Here is a 20625-nt window from a genome sequence, read left to right on the forward strand (position 1 = left end):
AGTGAACAAAAAAGAACCCTGACAAAGCAAAATCTCCCTCCACACAAAACAAGAGTTTTTTGGGTGATCTCCCTCCACCCCTATGGGCGATATTCAAATGGACGAGCATGGTACAAAAATAAAATTGTCAAACATGATATGGAAGATGTGAATTGCCACATACTAGTGTCAAAAACGTTCTCATATTATGGGACGGAGGGAGTAGTTTCGTGGTGCTTGTGCAACGCCTAGTCATGTTTTACCCCCTTTACCCCTATGGCGATAGTTCCCTGGTGCTTGTTTAATGCCTATTCATGTTTTATTCCGATCATTTATTGTATTTGGACACTGCTCTTTATTTAAATTTGAACATTTGGATTTATTGGTTTGAATTTTTGTTGTATTCTATGATGTTGAAAAGAGAAAAGTTCAAATTATATTGATGTGAAAATAAACTCGGAGTAGAGTTTATATGCGCGCGCGCGCGCACACACACACATAGAAGAAACAGAAGAGGAAAAATCAAGAGGAATCTGGCTTTGCGTAGTTGCTCTAAAACCTTTAGAAAAAATTGAAGAGTGATGTAACAACACCTTTAAAGGCCCCATTTTGGGGGAAATCTGCTAGAGTTGCTCTCATCCTTCATACTGCAACACCTGAACACTCGGTAAATCTCTGGAAATAAAATTGTTCAACTCTTTGCACATATCTATTATATTTATATGGCTCAAAAACATATAATGATTTACAACAATTAGGCATTCGACATCAGATCCCTTCAAACGACTGACATTCTAGATGAGCAGACCATTACAAGCATAGGGACCGACCAACACCTTCCCTTTCAGATCTTACACCATGTTTACTTTATATATCAGGCCCGGGCATGAACCCATCCTACACATTTCAGCTACAATACAGCGGAACATTGACAGGCTTGTACAGGAATGCCTTGACGATGTGCGAGTTCCCTGACTGTTTGTTGTATGTGAACTTGACCCCAGAGTGTGCATCGCCCCTCCTGGTGCAATGGTGGTGGAAGCTGCTGATGGGCCTCGCCAGGCACGAGTCCCACCGGTCGCTCTCCGGCATCGTCTCCGCAACACTGTAGATGCCCTCGGAGTTTGTGAATGCCTGGTAGTTGATGACCTCGCCAGATTTCGTAATGCACAGAACAGCAACCTCAGCGCCTATATAAGACACAAAGATGTACATGAGCAAGAGGAGAATTAAACTTGCAGAAACTTTAATTGTACACAACATGATGAATAAAACAATCCAAAGCAAAGAAAACAAAATGGAATTAGTAAGAGACAGGCAGTGCATGTATGCTTGCCAGTCACAGAAAAGGTACAAGTTACAATTCTTTCTTAGTTTGGTAGTATTATCACCTAAAGATCGCCACTTTAGATTTACACTAACACTTTCCAATACACTTCGATCGCATGTAAGCGTTATGAAATATCCCTAATTTTCTTGACAAAAAGGAATGTCAAAACCCATTGTCGATACCTGCACTAGCACCAGCACTGCTCGTCCCATTTGCGTTTTCATCTCAATTTGTTCATGGATGGTTGAATTACTGAATCAGCCTACCTGAATTTCTAAAATGGTTGATTCAACAGCCATTCGACCCATCTCCTCCAACTTTATTTTTTGATGTAGTTGTTGAATTGCCGAAATTATGCCAGTAGCTATACCGTGGAACAATCAACGCCAGCAGAATGCGAGTGCGCCAGTACAGTATGCTGGTCCAGAGAAAAATAAATAAAAGAAGAACGGAACATCGATAGGCAGAAAGTTCTCCCAATAGGCTTAACAGGCAATGTTTTGACGTCATTTGGTTTGAGCTTGTAGGGGCGGTGGAGCAAGAACGAGGAAGCAGAAGGGGAGGAAGAAGCAGTAGGAGGAGCGGGATGGGGAAGCCAGAGGGGTCAACCTGTGAGTCAGTGACAGTGACTAACTCCAGGAAATGGACTCCGATAACTTGGCAGTGGGCACCCTCGTATTAATGCTTCTCATTGGTGTTCATGCTTAGCGGAAAGGAAATGGGATTGGATTGCGAGAGATAGCAGGGAGGTGAAGGTCGCCCTCCAGGCTTCTGTGGGCTTGTCCCAGCCAAAGCTCAGAGAGAAGCACTATTACCTTTTGGCATACCATTCGCAGTTCTAACTTTATCAAGCAGAGAGCACATCAATGCATTTTCTTTGATGACATTTGATAAATGCTGACATTTCTTGTCAACAACTAAAATAAGTCTCAGAATACTAAAGGAAAAATTCACATATGTTCTGGAAAGAAGTGGATTCAAGAGATGCATTCGGCTATTCCATGGACATGTACATAATTTTACATGTACTACGCCAATTACTATTAGACATTAGTTCATACGTTGGGAAATGCATTATTTACTCCCTGCAAGCCAACGTACAGACCCACATGGGCACCTAGACAGTTTTGAATTTTGATATCTTTAGTTTCCTTTGCGCATGGAGTTTCAGAGAGATAGTGGAATAGATGGTGAAGTGGATACGTGAGGGAAATTTAGGCTATAATTTACACATTATCTAAATATATATACATGCAATGAGAGGCTCCAGAGAAATTACTCAGTAAAGGTGCTACTGTACTGCAGGCAGTACATCAGAATTTAGCCATCCTTAATAGTTTGCTTAGGCAGAAGTCAAGAACTCTACCTGATAGTCGAGTTCGCCTCAATTTTGGAACATGTTTTGAGTTAAACCAGTTCCCTGTAATTTGATTTGTTCTGATGGCAGTGGAAAGCAGTTTATGCACTTTCATACGTTCCCAGAACATGTAGGATAGAATAGAAGTCAAACCCTTTAACTTGTTTCTTCTTGTGTCCTTTTGCTAGAAACTGAGCAACCTTCGAGTGAGATACAGATAACGGCTCATGTGTGTTTGCCTCACCTCACCAAATCCCAACTAAGCTGTATGATGTGCGTCCATCTATGCTCCTCACTAGCTAACACAAGAGCCTCCTGTTACCTAGTACTTGCGTCCGATTTTCATCTCAACATCAGATGACCAGTAGCCAAACATCATATGGCCAGTAGCCTAGCACAGACTAAAATTCCACCAGAATTTCCCACGGAATGATACGAAAAGCACTCTCCAGTCTCCACAGCCCACGAATTTCCACTAGAGCGAAACTCGCCACTCTGCTCAACGTGGTAAACCGAGAAGTAAATTTCGAGATCCAAAACAGCTGAACCGAGATCCGCGGAAGTGATCGCTCGAAATCTAGCCCGATGGCCACGACAGCACAGAGGGCGGCGACAGCAACTTAGATATTACTAAATTCGAAGGAGGAGGCAGGCTCATTGGGCTGACCTTCGAGGGCGTGGTCCTCGGGGCCGATGGCAGAGTCGGCGCAGACGTCGCAGACGACGCGGCCGCGGATCTCCCCCGTCCACGCCTCGGCCGCCGGGGCCGCCGCCAGCAGGAAAGCGAGGAGGGCCAGGTGGAGCGGGAGCAGACACCGGTGAGGGACAGAACACGCCGCCGTCGCCATGGATTGGGTTGCTCGGTCGAGCTACTCTTTCCTCTTTTTTGTAGTACAGTAGTGTAGTAGCTACTCTTTCCAGCTGTTTTTTTTTCTTTTTGAGGGGTTGGTGACATTTTCACTTTCGCGGGAGTATTGACGAGGTAGACTGGGTTTTTTTTTTTGAGCAATACGAGGTATAGACTTTTTTTTAGGCGTAATACGAGGTATAGACTGGTAGAGTAAGCAATAATTCACCTTGGATCAATCACCTTTTTTTTTTCAACCGGGCTCGCACCCCTTTCAATTAATTTTGCAATCAACGGAAATACATCAGTCTGTATCACAAGTTCACCAACAAGCACTAACTAAGCATCACACCAAATAGGAAGCTAGAAACCATCAAAAGGAGACTGAAAGGGGAGGAGCGAGCTGGTGCATCGCCAGGAAATCCACCGCATGATGACCCTGAAACGGACCACCAACTATGGGGCAAAAACCTGACGACACACGTCCGAATAAACGACCGTCTAGGGAATAGGACTCCGCAGAACCGGGGCCAAAAGACAACAGTAACGATCCAGCGGGCATCAAACCCCTGTGGATGAAGGTTAAGCAAGACACCATGATGAACTAGCCGATCTGAATACCATCACCATCTCCCAGAAGAAGCCTGCCTCGCGAGAATGATCTATCCGCCAAAGCAGTTGCCACATGCACCAACCTCTTCACACCAGCCTTGAACTTTGTCCTGTCGTCCTCCTTAAGAAGCCCTGCCCAGTATAGCATAAAAGAACAAGCGGTTAAAACAGCCTCCAAAGGAGTTCGAGCATCATGATTATCAAAAGTAACTTTGTTACGAAGGCACCAAATCCCCCAGCAAATGCCTGCAATAATCATCATATAGAATTTATCCCCTCCCGGGAAGATTTTGTATAACCAAGCCAAGCTTTGCCATAGCGACCGGGGACAATGGGAAACCCCAACTGTCAATCCCAGTGTACCCCAGACAGTTCGAGCAAGCGGGCAAGAGAAAAAGAGATGGTTGGCAGTTTTTATGTTATTGCAGAAAGAACACACAGGGTTTCCAGGCCAATTCCTACAGCGCATGTTATCACACGTAGGAACTGCATTTTGAAACAACTGCCACAGAAAAATCTTGATTTTCAAGGGGATATTAGCTTTCCACACCCATTTGTAACTAGGGCCAGATAGATCTCTTTCCAACCAGTCATACACAGAGTTTGTGGTGAATTTTCCTTTTCTACTCAAAGACCAGGATACTGAATCTGGTTCGTCATTCGGCGCTTTTTTCTTTGCTTCATCCACCATCCACTTCCATTGATCCACAGGCTCCCCAAAGAGCCTACGCCGAAAGGCAAGCTCATAATCGTTTGCTACAAAAGAGGCAACAGTGCATTCTTGATTTTGACAAATGTCAAACAAGACAGGAAAGCGATCACGAAGAACACCATCACCTAGCCACGGGTCATGCCAAACTCTGGCCAGATCACCACAATTGACATTAATTTTTCTCCCAGCCATATATGTTTCCTTGACTTTCATAATGGCCTTCCAACAAGGGGAATCAGAAAAACGAGTACGGATGTTTGCAACAGTTTTGTTTTTAAAATATCTAGCACGGATAATGCGTTGCCATAGTCCATCACTAGTCTCAAGTTTCCACCACCATTTCACAAGGAGACTAATGTTTTGTTTATGGAGGTCCTTAATACCCAAGCCTCCAATTTTCTTGGATCGACAAACCCTGGTCCATTTGACCATATGATAGGCACGCTTCTTATTCTTCCTCCTCCAAAAGAAACGTCTACGATGCTTATTTATCTTTTCAATAAAGGTCTTGTTAAAGAGAAACATAGACATCAAGTAAGATGGGATTCCATCCAGGCTAGAATCCAAGAGAGTTAATCTAGCCCCGGAGGATGCTACATAGGCCACCCACGCATCCAGTTTTTTGATCATCTTGATATCCAGGAAATCCAACTCAATGTTTTTAAGAGTGGAATATGTAACCGACACTCCTAAGTATCTCATAGGTAAAGTGCCCACCCGGCAACCAAACATCTCTGCATACACCATATTAGTATCATTATCTCCACCAATAACGAAAACTTCACCTTTTCAAAGTTAATTTTTAACCCTGACATAAGTTCAAACAGATACAACAGCAGTTTGATATTGACAGCTTTTTCCATGTCATGCTCGAAACATAGAACTGTGTCATCGACATATTGAAGAATACCCACCCCTCCCTCAATCAGATCAGAGGCTAACCCATTGATGAGACCATTTTTTGGGCAGCTAGTACCATCTTAGTCAAACACTCAGCTGCCATGTTAAACAAAAAAGGAGAATGTGGATCCCCTTGTCGAACCCCCTTGGCACTCTGAATATATGGTCCCATCTCATCATTGATTTTCACACTCACTGTCCCATTTCTCAGGATTTGCGAGACCCACCCACACCATTTGGTATTAAAGCCACGTTTAATATGACAATCAAGCAGGAACTCCCAGTTCACTTTGTCATAGGCTTTTTCGAAATCCATCTTAAGGACTACTCCCACATGCTTTTTGACATGAGTATAGTGTAGCACCTCATGTAAAGATAAGATTCCATCCACAATATGCCTCCCCTTGATGAAGGCATTTTGTTGAATGCTAAACATCTTGTCGGCTACCTTACTGGCCCTAAGATCCATGACTTCAGTGATGAGTTTAGGGGCATCGTAACAAGCATATAGGCCTATACTGCTGTATCTTTTTGGCATCATTAGTTTTAGGAAGCAACGTAATAATCCCATAGTTTAATCGTTGCACATCCAGCCTACCCTCATAGAACCATTCAAACAGGCGAAACAAGTCCAAACTCACCACCTCCCAACAATGTTGGTAAAAATCCACAGGTATATTGTCCGGACCAGGGGCCCTATTTGATCTCATCTCAAATAAAGACTTTTTGATTTCTTCCAAGGAAAAAGGTCGAGTCAGATCCTCATTATCCTCACGTGAAATTTTTTCATCCTGGGACCAGAGGGAACCATCTATGTGGCAAATATTGCCAGGAGCTGGTCCAAACAACTCTCTATAGTATGTTGTAGCATGGGATAACAAGCTTTTGGTCCCTTCTATAGTTATTGAACCATACTCAAGCGAGATCATAGAGTTTTTCCTTCGTCTCCTGTTGGCCACTTTATGGAAAAAATCCGTATTGTTATCCCCTTTAAGAAGCCATCTCTCATTAGAGAACTGGTGCCAATAAAGTTCTTCTTCAATATATATATCATTGAGCTCAACCAGGATGTCCAATTTCCTGGTATAAGCCTCCCCACAGAGACCGACAGTCTCCTCAAGTGTTTCCAGTTCTTGCAACTCTAGCTTAATCAAGTTCTTCCTGGTCTTATTATGCCCAAAAATATTTGATCCCCAACCTTTGAAAAATTTCTTAAACCTTTTCAGTTTGATGTTCAAGACATCAATAGGATCTTCCGTGTAAACTGGCCTGGACCAGATCTCAGCCACAGTAGGAAGAAAGTCTGGGTTATTTAGCCAAGCATTATCAAACTTAAAGCACCTATTTCCTGGTGCCCTGGATGGTGCCACGCCCCCATCTAGCAAAAGAGGATTATGATCAGAATTTTCCTTGACCATCTTATGAACAGAAACAAGAGGATATAAATCCTCCCAATCAAATGACATCATCACCCTATCCAATTTTTCTAAGGTAGGATTATCTTGTTTGTTGGACCAAGTGTAACAACCCCCTGTCATATTAATCTCTCTCAATCCTAAAAGGTGGATGACAGAGTTGAATACATCAGAGAAATGGGACATGGGAGTTTTTTTGTTTTTCTCTCCGCTATGCCACAAAATATTAAAGTCCCCTCCTATCAAGTAAGGTGTGAGGGTATTATGGTACAAAGAGGACATTTCTGCTATAAACTCAGGTTTGTGCTCATCATGAGCAGCACCATAAACTACCATCAAGGCCCATTTACTCTTTTTGATCTTGTCAAAAAGGTCAATTTGAAGAATGAATTTCCCATGTTTTGTCCCTAGGATATCAAACTTATCTTTATTTATACCGCAAAGGATGCCTCCAGATTCCCCCCTAGAAGGATTCCACTCCCAATGAAATTTTTGATTTGGATCTACCTTCCTGAAAAAGGAAGGAGTATACTCGCTTTTCATAGTTTCTTGCAGCCCAAGGAAATCCACCCCATTGGCATTAATCATGTCAGTGAGGCAGGTAGACATGCCCTTCTTACCTGCCCCCCTACAATTCCAAAAAATCCCTATCATTTATATCGCTCCGGCGTGCCTTTCTCTCTGGTAGGTCTGCCAGGATTCATAGCATCCCTACCCTCTCCCTTTCTCTTTTGACTTCTAGTCATAGGTCTAACAGAGTCATTAGGGGATGAAATGACTACTGTTTTTCTTCTCTGATTTTTCCTCTTTTTCTGTCTAGACTGAACAAGAGTAAAAGGCTCCTCTTCTTCCTTATAATCCTCATCCCAAGTCAAAGATAGTGGAATTTTATTACACAAACCATCATTAACAGTTATGTTATGAGATTCTTTATCAATTTTCTTTTCATGAAGCAGAGTTCTAGATGTTTCAAGTTCACGAATAACATCAATAGAGGCAAAATTGTCATCAGGTATTTGAACTCCCATAAGGGAAGCTTGCAACACAATCTCAGTATTAGATAGGACCGAAAACTGATTATTGGTGTTGAGAGTTTTTTTACCTTCAGCATCACGTTTTTTCATTCTGTTGGTAGCCCTGTCCTCCACCCTCTCCAGCTTATGGTATTGTCTGCTTGCAGCCCTGTCCTCAGACACCACCGAATCATGTATGGGCGATCCAGAAGGCGACTCAACTGTGTATGTACTACAGTTCTCTCCTCCTTCTATTGAACCTTCTTCAAGAGGAGTAATATGAGGTAAAGACGGCCAGATCACATAATCTGCCAAAGGAGGGAACACAACATCATGATGGGTATTGCAGTGCTGAAGAAACAAAGGGGAAGGAGGGATGGGGGTCTGAATAATCCCCCAAGCACCTTGTTTATAGTTGATAGTAGGGACAGGAGACATACCCCCACTATCACTCTTCATATCAGCATCACTGTGCTCAAACAAACTGTTGTTCAAAGGAGAAACCAGATGAGCTTCTTTTTCATTGTCATGCTCTCTAGCCATGGATTCAATCAGCAGCTCCGTATGATTCCCCTCGTCGCTGTCCTCTTCTTCTTCATTCTCAACAACAGCAGTTAAACGTTGAGAGCTCTTATCATAGCTCTGAGATGAATGATTTCCTACCACAGATGCATTAGTTTCCCCTTGTTCAGTGGAGGAAGCAGGGTATGAATCCACCCTTGCTTTCTTAGGAAACAAGGGAGATGCACTGCTGTCCACAGCGACCGAGGATTGATTTCTATCCCCCCAACAGCCACAATTTTCTCAACCTCATAAAATAAATCATAGAATTGTTCACCCAGCATCCCCTCAGCAGATGGAGGAATTTTTTTGACCTCCCTACATCCAAGTAAAATCCTGACATACTCAGGCTTATGTAAAGTAGCCTCATCCACTTCCAATGTAATGCCCACCAGTCCCCCAGCATATGCAACATGTTCAGTACATCTCTTTTCCAAGGGGACATTCCTAACTCTTACCCAAGCCTTTTCCATATTTCCTTTAGCTCCTACAGATGCAGACCATGGAGTTATACCCACAATCACTGCACCATATTTTAAGAGAAGGCGTTTGCCATAGCAACAGGCTCTTCCACCTCACTGGCATTAGGGAACCTCATGACAAACTGAGTAGGGCCAATGGAACGGGCAGTACAACGCCACTTTTTTTTACCAGGTTTATGAGCAAAAAACCCATTGAATTCATGTTCAATCTCTTTCACAGTAGCATCCCCTTCAATGATGGTGATTACTACATTGTTAGTTTTTTCAGAGTTTTGTTTAGCAGCAGATAGATCAGGGATGTAAAAGAAACCCTGTCCAGGAGATTGAAATCCACACAGCAAAGGAACGCACTCCCACGGCCTCAACGATTGACACAACTGAGCCATATGACCAAGTTTGTTGCATTTCTTGCAACGAATGGTAGGACAGCGAGGAGCGAAATGACCTGGGTTGTTGCAGTTGAGGCACTGATCTTCAGAGCTCTTGGCGGCCGGAGTCGAAGTCGAACCAGCAGCAGGAGGAGGCAGCAACGCATCCTTGGCCGCCGCCGTCTTCTGGGGTTCCCACCCCTTGGTGCCTCCTCCCATCGCCCGCGCCGCCGCCTCCCATCTATCTCTAGTGCCTCCTCCAGTAGATCTTGAGCTTCCAGGGACAGATAACAACGGATCTGGCCGCTGCCAAACCATATGGCATGTCTGGTTGGGCGGCGGCGCCTTGTGCCCACCCCCAAATCCACCGCGGCCAGAGGAGTCGTGCCGTCCTCCGAATCTTCCTCCGTCTCGATCTCCCATCGTCGCGGGCGGGTCGCCGCGGATCTTTGAGCCCCCGGAGATCTGCGCGAAGGAGCGGTCGTCACCGCCGACCTTGCCGCGCCACCAACCGAAGGAATTGCTTGGGGGAGGTGGAGGGGATGGGGAAACCCTAGCTCTCTCCCATAGATGCCCAAAGAGGAGAGCGAGATGTGAATCTGGACTAGTGGTGGTAGGTGGGGGATTGGATGCGATCCCCACCCCTCGGCTCCTGTTAAATATCCTCTCGCCATTGCTGCAATCGGGCCCCTCATGGCGGTGAGGCAGCCATGGATATGATCCAACCGTGCTCGTGGTGCCAGTTGTAGCGCATCTGACCGCTGCATGCTTCTCCGGGCCATCGCTTTGCATGTAAGGCCCCGCACGCACCGAGGTCCCGCATGGCGGCGGAATGAGACGGTCAACCCTAGCCAAGTGGCACGGGAAGGAGATGACCTGGTTCACCTCGATGCGCTCTCCCTCGCGCATGTATCTGGTGTCGACCGTCACGCCCCGCTTGTCAATCAGGACCATCCTGAGCGCTCCATGGCGGAGGAGGATCTCGCCGTCGTCGGCGGTGAGCGTGCGTGCGACGATGAGGTCCGGAACGAACATGACGTGCTAGCGCGCGTCCATCCTCCAATCAACAGCAGACGATAGTCTCATTTTCATGAATGCAAAGGAGGATAATGCTCAAAGGTCGAATCGTGTTCTACGGATCTATGAGGACTGTTCTCGCCAACGTGTGAATCGGGAAAAAAGCTTTATCTTTTTCAGTCTGAATACAAGTGATCCGGTTAGGCAAAGGTTGAAAGCCATCCTCGGTATCTCTGTCGAGGCGTTCAAGGAGAGATACCTTGGCTTGCCGACAACAACGGGACAGATAACGAGTGGTACTTTTGAACATCTTAGAGAGAAGATCAGAAGTCAGTTGCAGGGAGGCACAGAGCGTATGATTTCATGCGCGGGACGGGAGGTGCGCCTGAAGTTGGTGGCTCAGGCGATCCCGGCTTTTTCCACGAGTCATTTCAAACTGTCTAAAAAGGTGTTGGGGAACGTAGCAGAAATTCAAAATTTTCCTACGTGTCACCAAGATCTATCTATGGAGAAACCAGCAACGAGGGGAAGGAGAGTGCATCTACATACCCTTGTAGATCGCTAAGCAGAAGCGTTCAAGAGAACGGGGTTGAAGGAGTCGTACTCGTCGTGATTCAAATCACCGAAGATCCTAGTGCCGAACGGACGACACCTCCGCGTTCAACACACGTACAGCCCGGTGACGTCTCCCATGCCTTGATCCAGCAAGGAGATAGGGAGAGGTTGAGGAAGACTCCGTCCAGCAGCAGCACAACGGCGTCGTGGTGGTGGAGGAGCGTGGCAATCCTGCAGGGCTTCGCCAAGCACCGCAAGAGAGGAGAAGGGAGAGAGGTAGGGCTGCGCCAGAGAGAGGTCAAAACTCATGTGTTGGCAGACCCTAGACCCTCAAGTATATATAGGGGGAGAGGGGGGGCTGCGCCCCCACCTAGGGTTCCACCCCTAGGGGCGGCGGCCAGCCCAAACCCATCTAGGGTGGCGGCCAAGGGAGGGGAGAGGGGAAACTTGCCCCCCAAGTTTAGGTGGAAGCACTCCCTCCCCAAACCCTAGGCGCCTTGGGCCCTTGTGGGGGGGCGCACCAGCCCACCTGGGGCTGGTCCCCTCCCACACTTGGCCCATGCAGCCCTCCGGGGCCGGTGGCCCCACTTGGTGGACCCCCGGGACCCTCCCGGTGGTCCCGGTACGTTACCGATAAAATCCGAAACTTTTCCGGTGACCAAAATAGGACTTCCCATATATAAATCTTTACCTCCGGACTATTCCGGAACTCCTCGTGACGTCGGGGATCTCATCCGGGACTCCGAACAACATTCGGTAACCACATACAAACTTCCTTTATAACCCTAGACATGACCGAGACGTTCTCCGGTCAATAACCAACAGCGGGATCTGGATACCCATGTTGGCTCCCACATGTTCCACGATGATCTCATCGGATGAACCATGATGTCAGGGACTCAATCGACCCCGTATACAATTCCCTTTGTCTAACGGTATTGTACTTGCCCGAGATTCGATCGTCAGTATACCGATACCTTGTTCAATCTTGTTACCGGCAAGTCTCTTTACTCGTTCCGTAACACATCATCCCGTGATCAACCCCTTGGTCACATTATGCACATTATGATGATGTCCTACCGAGTGGGCCCAGAGATACCTCTCCGTTTACACGGAGTGACAAATCCCAGTCTCGATTCGTGCCAACCCAAAAGACACTTTCGGAGATACCTGTAGTGCACCTTTATAGCCACCCAGTTACGTTGTGACGTTTGGTACACCCAAAGCATTCCTACGGTATCCCGGAGTTGCACAATCTCATGGTCTAAGGAAAAGATACTTGACATTAGAAAAGCTTTAGCATACGAACTACACGATCTCTGTGCTAGGCTTAGGATTGGGTCTTGTCCATCACATCATTCTCCTAATGATGTGATCCCATTATCAACGACATCCAATGTCCATGGTCAGGAAACCGTAACCATCTATTGATCAACGAGCTAGTCAACTAGAGGCTTACTAGGGACATGGTGTTGTCTATATATCCACACATGTATCTGAGTTTCCTATCAATACAATTATAGCATGGATAATAAACGATTATCATGAACAAGGAAATATAATAATAACCAATTTATTATTGCCTCTAGGGCATATTTCCAACAGTCTCCCACTTGCACTAGAGTCAATAATATAGTTCACATCGCCATGTGATTAACACTCACAGGTCACATCGCCATGTGACCAACATCCAAAGAGTTTACTAGTGTCACTAAACTAGTTCACATCATCATGTGATTAAGACTCAATGAGTTCTGGGGTTTGATCATGTTTTGCTTGCAAGAGAGGTTTTAGTCAACGGGTCTGCAACTTTCAGATCCGTATGTACTTCGCAAATCTCTAGGTCATTCTGTAAATGCTACTTCCACGCTCCACTTGGAGCTATTCCAAATGGTTTCTCCACTATACATATCCGGTTTGCTACTCAGAGTCATTCGGATAGGTGTTAAAGCTTGCATCGACGTAACCCTTTACGCCGAACTCTTTATCACCTCCATAATCGAGAAACATGTCCTTATTTACTCCAAGGACAATTTTGACCATTGTCCAATGATCCATTCCTGGATCATTCTTGTACCCCTTGACTGACTCATGGCAAGGCACACTTCCGGTGCGGTACACAGCATAGCATACTATAGAGCCTACATCTGAAACATAGGGGACGACCTTCGTCCTTTCTCTCTTTTCTACTATGGTCGAGCTTTAAGTCTTGACTTCATACCTTACATCTCAGGCAAGAACTCCTTCTTTGACTGATCCATCTTGAACACCTTCAAGATCATGTCAAGGTATATGCTCATTTGAAAGTACCATTAAGCGGTTTTTGATCTATCCTCATAGATCTTGATGCTCAATGTTCAAGTAGCTTAAACCAGGTTTTCACTTGAAAAACACTTTTCAAATAACCCTATATGCTTTACAGAAATTTCTACATCATTTCTGATCAACAATATGTCAACAACATATACTCATCAGAAATTCTGTAGTGCTCCCACTCACTTCTTTGGAAATACAAGCTTCTCATAAATTTGTATAAACCCAAAATCTTTGATCATCTTATCAAAGTACATATTCCAACTCCGAGATGCTTACTCCAGTCCTTAGAAGGATCACTGGAGCTAGCATACCTTTTAGCATCCTTAGGATCGACAAAACCTTTCTGATTGTATCACATACAACCTTTCCTAACGAAACTGGTAAGGAAACTCGTTTTGACATCCATCTGCCAGATTTCATAAATGCAGCTAATGCTAACATGATTCTGACGGACTTAAGCATCGCTACGGATGAGAAGATCTCATCGTAGTCAACTCCTTGAACTTGTGAAAAACTCTTCGCCACAAGTCGAGCTTCATAGACGGTGACATTACCATCCACGTCTGTCTTCTTCTTAAAGATCCATTTATCTCAATGGCTTGCCGATCATCGGGCAAGTCCACCAAAGTCCATGCTTTGTTCTGATACATGGATCCTATCTCGGATTTCATGGCTTCTAACCATTTGTCGGAATATGGGCCCACCATCGCTTCTCCATAGCTCGTAGGTTCATTGTTGTCTAGCAACATGACCTTCAAGACATGACTATTGTACCACTCTAAAGTAGTACGCATCCTTGTCACCCTACGAGGTACGGTAGACTTGATCCAAAAACTTCATGATCACTATCATAAGATTCTACTTCAATTGGTGTAGGAGTCACAGGAACAACTTCCTGTGCCCTGCTACATACTTGTTGAAGTGACGGTTCAATAACCTCATCAAGTCTCCACCATCCTCCCACTCAATTTTCGAGACAAACCTTTCCTTGAGAAAGGACCCGATTCAAGAAACAATCACTATTGCTTTCGGATCTGAATTAGGAGGTATACCCAACCGTTTTGGGTGTCCTATGAAGATGCATTTTATCCGCTTTGGGTTTGAGCTTATCAACCTGAAACCTTTTCACATAAGCGTCGCAGCCCCAAACTTTTAAGAAACGACAACTTAGGTTTCTCCAAACCATAGTTCAAACGGTGTCGTCTCAACGGAATTACGTGGTGCCCTATTTTAAAGTGAATGCGGTTGTCTCTAATGCCTAACCCATAAACGATAGTGGTAATTCGATAAGAGACATCATGGTATGCACCATATCCAATAGGGTGCAGTTATGATGTTCGGACACATCATCACACTATGGTGTTCCAGGCGGTATTGGTTGTGAAACAATCTCCACAATGTCTTAATTTTGTGCCAAACTCGTAACTCAGATACTCATCTCTATGATCATATCATAGACATTTTATCCTCTTGTCACAATGATCTTCAACTTCACTCTGAAATTACTTGAACCATTCAATAATTCAGACTTGTGTTTCATCAAGTAAATATGCTCAACATCTACTCGAATCATCTGTGAAGTAAAAACATAACGATGTTCACTGCATGCCTCAGCACTCATTGGACTGCACACATCAAAATGTGTTACTTCCAACAAGTTGCTATCTTGTTCCATTTTACTGAAACCGAGGCTTTTCAGTCATCTTGCCCATGTGGTATGATTTGCATATCTCAAGTGATTCAAAATCAAGTGAGTCCAAACGATCCATCTTGAATGGAGTTTCTTCATGCGTATACACCAATAGACATGGTTCGCATATCTCAAACTTTTCAAAAATGAGTGAGTCCAAAGATCCATCATCATGGAGCTTCTTCATGCGTTTTATACCAAAATGACTTACATGGCAGTGCCACAAGTAAGTGGTACTATCATTACTATCTTATATCTTTTGGCATGAAAATGTGTATCACTACAATCGAGATTCAATAAACCATTCCTTTAGGTGCAAGACCATTGAAGGTATTATTCAAATAAATAGAGTAACTATTATTCTCCTTAAATGAATAACCGCATTGCGATAGACATAATCCAATCATGTCTATGCTCAACGGAAACACCAAATAACTATTCAAGTTTAATACTAATCTTGATGGTAGAGGGAGCATGCGATGTTTGATCACATCAACCTTGGAAACACTTCCAACACTTACCATCAGCTCACCTTCAGCTAGTCTCCATTTATTCCGTAGCTTTTATTTCGAGTTACTAACACTTAGCAACCGAACCGGTATCCAATACCCTGGTGCTACTAGGAGTACTAGTAAAGTACACATTAACATAATGTATATCCAATATACTTCTATCGACCTTGCCAGCCTTCTCATCTACCAAGTATCTAGGGTAATCCTGCTCCAGTGGTTGTTCCCCTTATTACAGAAGCACTTAGTCTCAGGTTTGGGTTCAACCTTGGGTTTCTTCACTAGAGCAGCAGCTGATTTGCCATTTCATGAAGTATCCCTTCTTTCCCTTGCCCTTCTTGAGACTAGTGGTTTCACCAACCATCAACAATTGATGCTCCTTCTTTCGCGGTGTCAAACATCGCGAATACCTCAAGGATCATCATATCTATCCCTGATATGTTATAGTTCATCACGAAGCTCTAACTGCTTGGTGGCAATGACTTTGGAGAAACATCACTATCTTATCTGGAAGATCAACTCCCACTCGATTCAAGTGATTGTCGCATTCAGACAATCTGAGCACAAGCTCAATGATTGAGCTTTTCTCCCTTAGTTTGCAGGCTAAGAAAATCGTCGGAGGTCTCATACCTCTTGACGTGGGCACGAGCCTGAAATCCCAATTTCAGCCCTCGAAACATCTCACATGTTCCGTGATGTTTCGAAAACATCTTTGGTGCCTCAACTCTAAACCGTTTAATTGAACTATCACGTAGTTATCAAAACGTGTGTGTCTGATGTTCGCAACATCCACAAACGAAGTTTGGGGTTCAGCACACTGAGCGGTGCATTAAGGACATAAGCTTTCTATTGTCCGCATAATCGCTACTGTCAACTTTCAACTATATTTTCTCTAGGAACATATCTAAACAGTGGAACTAAAGCGCGAGCTTACGACATAATTTGAAAAGATCTTTTGACTGTGTTCAGGATAATAAAGTTCATCTTATGAACTCCCACTCAGATAGACATCCCTCTAGTCATCTAAGTGATTACATGATCCGAGTCAACTAGGCCGTGTCCGATCATCACGTGAGACGGACTAGTCATCATCGGTGAACATCTTCATGTTGATCGTATCTACTATACGACTCATGCTCGACCTTTCGGTCTCTTGCGTTCCGAGGCCATGTCTGTACATGCTAGGCTCGTCAAGTTAACCCTAAGTGTTTTGCATGTGTAAAACTATCTTACACCCGTTGTATGTGAACGTAAGGATCTATCACACCCGATCATCACGTGGTGCTTCGAAACGACGAACTTTAGCAACGGTGCACAGTTAGGGGAGAACAATTCTTGAAATTTTAACGAGGGATCATCTTATTTACTACCGTCGTTCTAAGCAAATAAGATGCATAAACATGATAAACATCACATGCAATCAAATAGTGATATGATATGGCCAATATCATTTTGCTCCTTTTGATCTCCATCTTCGGGGCTCCATGATCATCATCGTCACCGGCATGACACCATGATCTCCATCATCATGATCTCCATCATCGTGTCTTCATGAAGTTGTCTCGCCAACTATTACTTCTACTACTATGGCTACCAGTTAGCAATAAAGTAAAGTAATTACATGGCGTTGTTCAATGACACGCAGGTCATACAATAAATTAAGACAACTCCTATGGCTCCTGCCGGTTGTCATACTCATCGACATGCAAGTCGTGATTCCTATTACAAGAACATGATCAATCTCATACATCACATATAATTCATCACATTCTTCTTGCCATATCACATCACATAGCATACCCTGCAAAAACAAGTTAGACGTCCTCTAATTGTTGTTTGCATGTTTTACGTGGCTGCTATGGGTTTCTAGCAAGAACGTTTCTTACCTACGCAAAAACCACAACGTGATATGTCAATTGCTATTTACCCTTCATAAGGACCCTTTTCATCGAATCCGTTCCGACTAAAGTGGGAGAGACTGGCACCCGCTAGCCACCTTATGCACCAGGTGCATGTCAATCGGTGGAACCTGTCTCACGTAAGAGTGCGTGTAAGGTCAGTCCGGGCCGCTTCATCCCACAATACCGTCGAAACAAGACTGGACTAGTAACGGTAAGCATATTGAACAAAATCAACGCCCACAACTACTTTGTGTTCTACTCGTGCAAAGAATCTACGCAATAGACCTAGCTCATGATGCCACTATTGGGGAACGTAGCAGAAATTCAAAATTTTCCTACGTGTCACCAAGATCTATCTATGGAGAAACCAGCAACGAGGGGAAGGAGAGTGCATCTACATACCCTTGTAGATCGCTAAGCGGAAGCGTTCAAGAGAACGGGGTTGAAGGAGTCGTATTCGTCGTGATCCAAATCACCGGAGATCCTAGTGCCGAACGGACGGCATCTCCGCGTTCAACACACGTACAGCCCGGTGACGTCTCCCATGCCTTGATCCAGCAAGGAGATAGGGAGAGGTTGAGGAAGACTCCGTCCAGCAGCAGCACAACGGCGTGGTGGTGGTGGAGGAGCGTGGCAATCCTGCAGGGCTTCGCCAAGCACCGCAAGAGAGGAGAAGGGAGAGAGGTAGGGCTGCGCCAGGGAGAGGTCAAAACTCATGTGTTGGCAGCCCCTAGACCCTCAAGTATATATAGGGGGAGAGGGGGGGCTGCGCCCCCACCTAGGGTTCCACCCCTAGGGGCGGCGGCCAGCCCAAACCCATCTAGGGTGGCGGCCAAGGGAGGGGAGAGGGGAAACTTGCCCCCCAAGTTTAGGTGGAAGCACTCCCTCCCCAAACCCTAGGCGCCTTGGGCCCTTGTGGGGGGCGCACCAGCCCACCTGGGGCTGGTCCCCTCCCACACTTGGCCCATGCAGCCCTCCGGGGCCAGTGGCCCCACTTGGTGGACCCCCGGGACCCTCCCGGTGGTCCCTGTACGTTACCGATAAAATCCGAAAGTTTTCCGGTGACCAAAACAGGACTTCCCATATATAAATCTTTACCTCGGACTATTCCGGAACTCCTCGTGACGTCGGGGATCTCATCCGGGACTCCGAACAACATTCGGTAACCACATACAAACTTCCTTTATAACCCTAGTGTCATCGAACCTTAAGTGTGTAGACCCTACGGGTTCGGGAGACATGTAGACATGACCGAGACGTTCTCCGGTCAATAAACCAACAGCGGGATCTGGATACCCATGTTGGCTCCCACATGTTCCACGATGATCTCATCGGATGAACCACGATGTCAGGGACTCAATCGATCCCGTATACAATTCCCTTTGTCTAACGGTATTGTACTTGCCCGAGATTCGATCGTCAGTATACCGATACCTTGTTCAATCTCGTTACCGGCAAGTCTCTTTACTCGTTCCGTAACACATCATCCCATGATCAACCTCTTGGTCACATTGTGCACATTATGATGGTGTCCTACCGAGTGGGCCCAGAGATACCTCTCCGTTTACACGGAGTGACAAATCCCAGTCTCGATTCGTGCCAACCCAAAAGACACTTTCGGAGATACCTGTAGTGCACCTTTACAGCCACCCAGTTACGTTGTGACGTTTGGTACACCCAAAGCATTCCTACGGTATCCGGGAGTTGCACAATCTCATGGTCTAAGGAAAAGATACTTGACATTAGAAAAGCTTTAGCATACGAACTACACGATCTCTGTGCTAGGCTTAGGATTGGGTCTTGTCCATCACATCATTCTCCTAATGATGTGATCCCGTTATCAACGACATCCAATGTCCATGGTCAGGAAACCATAACCATCTATTGATCAACGAGCTAGTCAACTAGAGGCTTACTAGGGACATGGTGTTGTTTATATATCCACACATGTATCTGAGTTTCCTATCAATACAATTATAGCATGGATAATAAACGATTATCATGAACAAGGAAATATAATAATAACCAATTTATTATTGCCTCTAGGGCATATTTCCAACAAAAGGTTTACAAAGGAATCACCTCATGCATGGCGAGATACTGGTGGAGTAGCTCTCTTGACCGCTGATCTTTGCATTGGTTGGATTGGGATACACTTGCAACCGCGAAAATGAAAGGAGGGATGGGTTTCAGAAATCTGGAGCTTTTCAACTTGTCTCTTATAGGAAAGCATGGTTGGAGGCTCATTACGAGTCCGAATTCGCTTTGTGCACGAGTGCTCAAAGGGAAGTACTTCCCGAATACCGATTTTCTCGGCATTGGAGCACACCCGCACACTTCGGCTACCTGGCGAGCTATTTTGGCAGGCAGGGAAACATTGAAGGCTGGTATGATCAAGAGAATTGGGGATGGTACGATGGTCTCTATTTGGAGAGACCCGTGGATACCGGGGCTGATCGCAATGAAGCCGTCGACCCATGTTGGTACGGCAACAATGAACAAAGTTTCAGAATTGATTGATGCTGAGTCTGGGACATGGAAAATTAACACAGGGCGAAGCAACTTTATCGCCCCGGAGGCAGAAGCTATAATAAATATTCCTTTGCGGCGGATGGGAGGAGATGACAGCTGGGCATGGTCGGCTGAGAAAGCAGGCATCTACACTGTAAAATCGGCATACCGAACTCTTATGATTCGCAACGAGCATATTGCTCTAGAAGAAGGGTCGGTTACAGAATCTTCAGTGACGAACAAGCAGATGTGGACGAAGCTTTGGAAGTTGAACGTGGTGCCCAAAGTTCGCGTGTTCTGGTGGCGTGTGCTTCGGGGGATCCTTCCTGTCGAAAGCAGTCTTAAGTACAGACACATTGCGACTATAGCCAGGTCTAAAATATGCCTGTTGGTGGACGAAGATATGTATCATGCATTGATACAATGCACACATGCAAAACGGTTCTGGACAGAAGCCTGTGAGTGGCTGGGCATTAAGCTTTCGGATTTGCATGGACTGACATGGTCCAGGGATATTCTCTGTGACCCTCATTTCGATGATTCAGACCAA

The 20625-nt window shown here is 45.2% G+C and overlaps 1 protein-coding gene across 1 annotated transcript; it reads right to left on the minus strand.

Moving 5' to 3' along the window:
• Window positions 1–655: 655 nt before the first annotated feature.
• On the minus strand, window positions 656–3579 carry LOC119307686. Its single transcript, XM_037583749.1, has 2 exons — window positions 3334–3579; window positions 656–1169 (listed from the first exon to the last, which is right to left on the minus strand). The coding sequence occupies exons 1-2, from the start codon at window positions 3512–3514 to the stop codon at window positions 886–888; spliced, it is 465 nt and encodes a 154-aa protein (XP_037439646.1). The 5' UTR covers window positions 3515–3579; the 3' UTR covers window positions 656–885.
• Window positions 3580–20625: the final 17046 nt, after the last annotated feature.

The sequence above is a fragment of the Triticum dicoccoides genome, chromosome 5B (assembly GCF_002162155.2).
Source record: "Triticum dicoccoides isolate Atlit2015 ecotype Zavitan chromosome 5B, WEW_v2.0, whole genome shotgun sequence".
NCBI lineage: Eukaryota > Viridiplantae > Streptophyta > Magnoliopsida > Poales > Poaceae > Triticum > Triticum dicoccoides.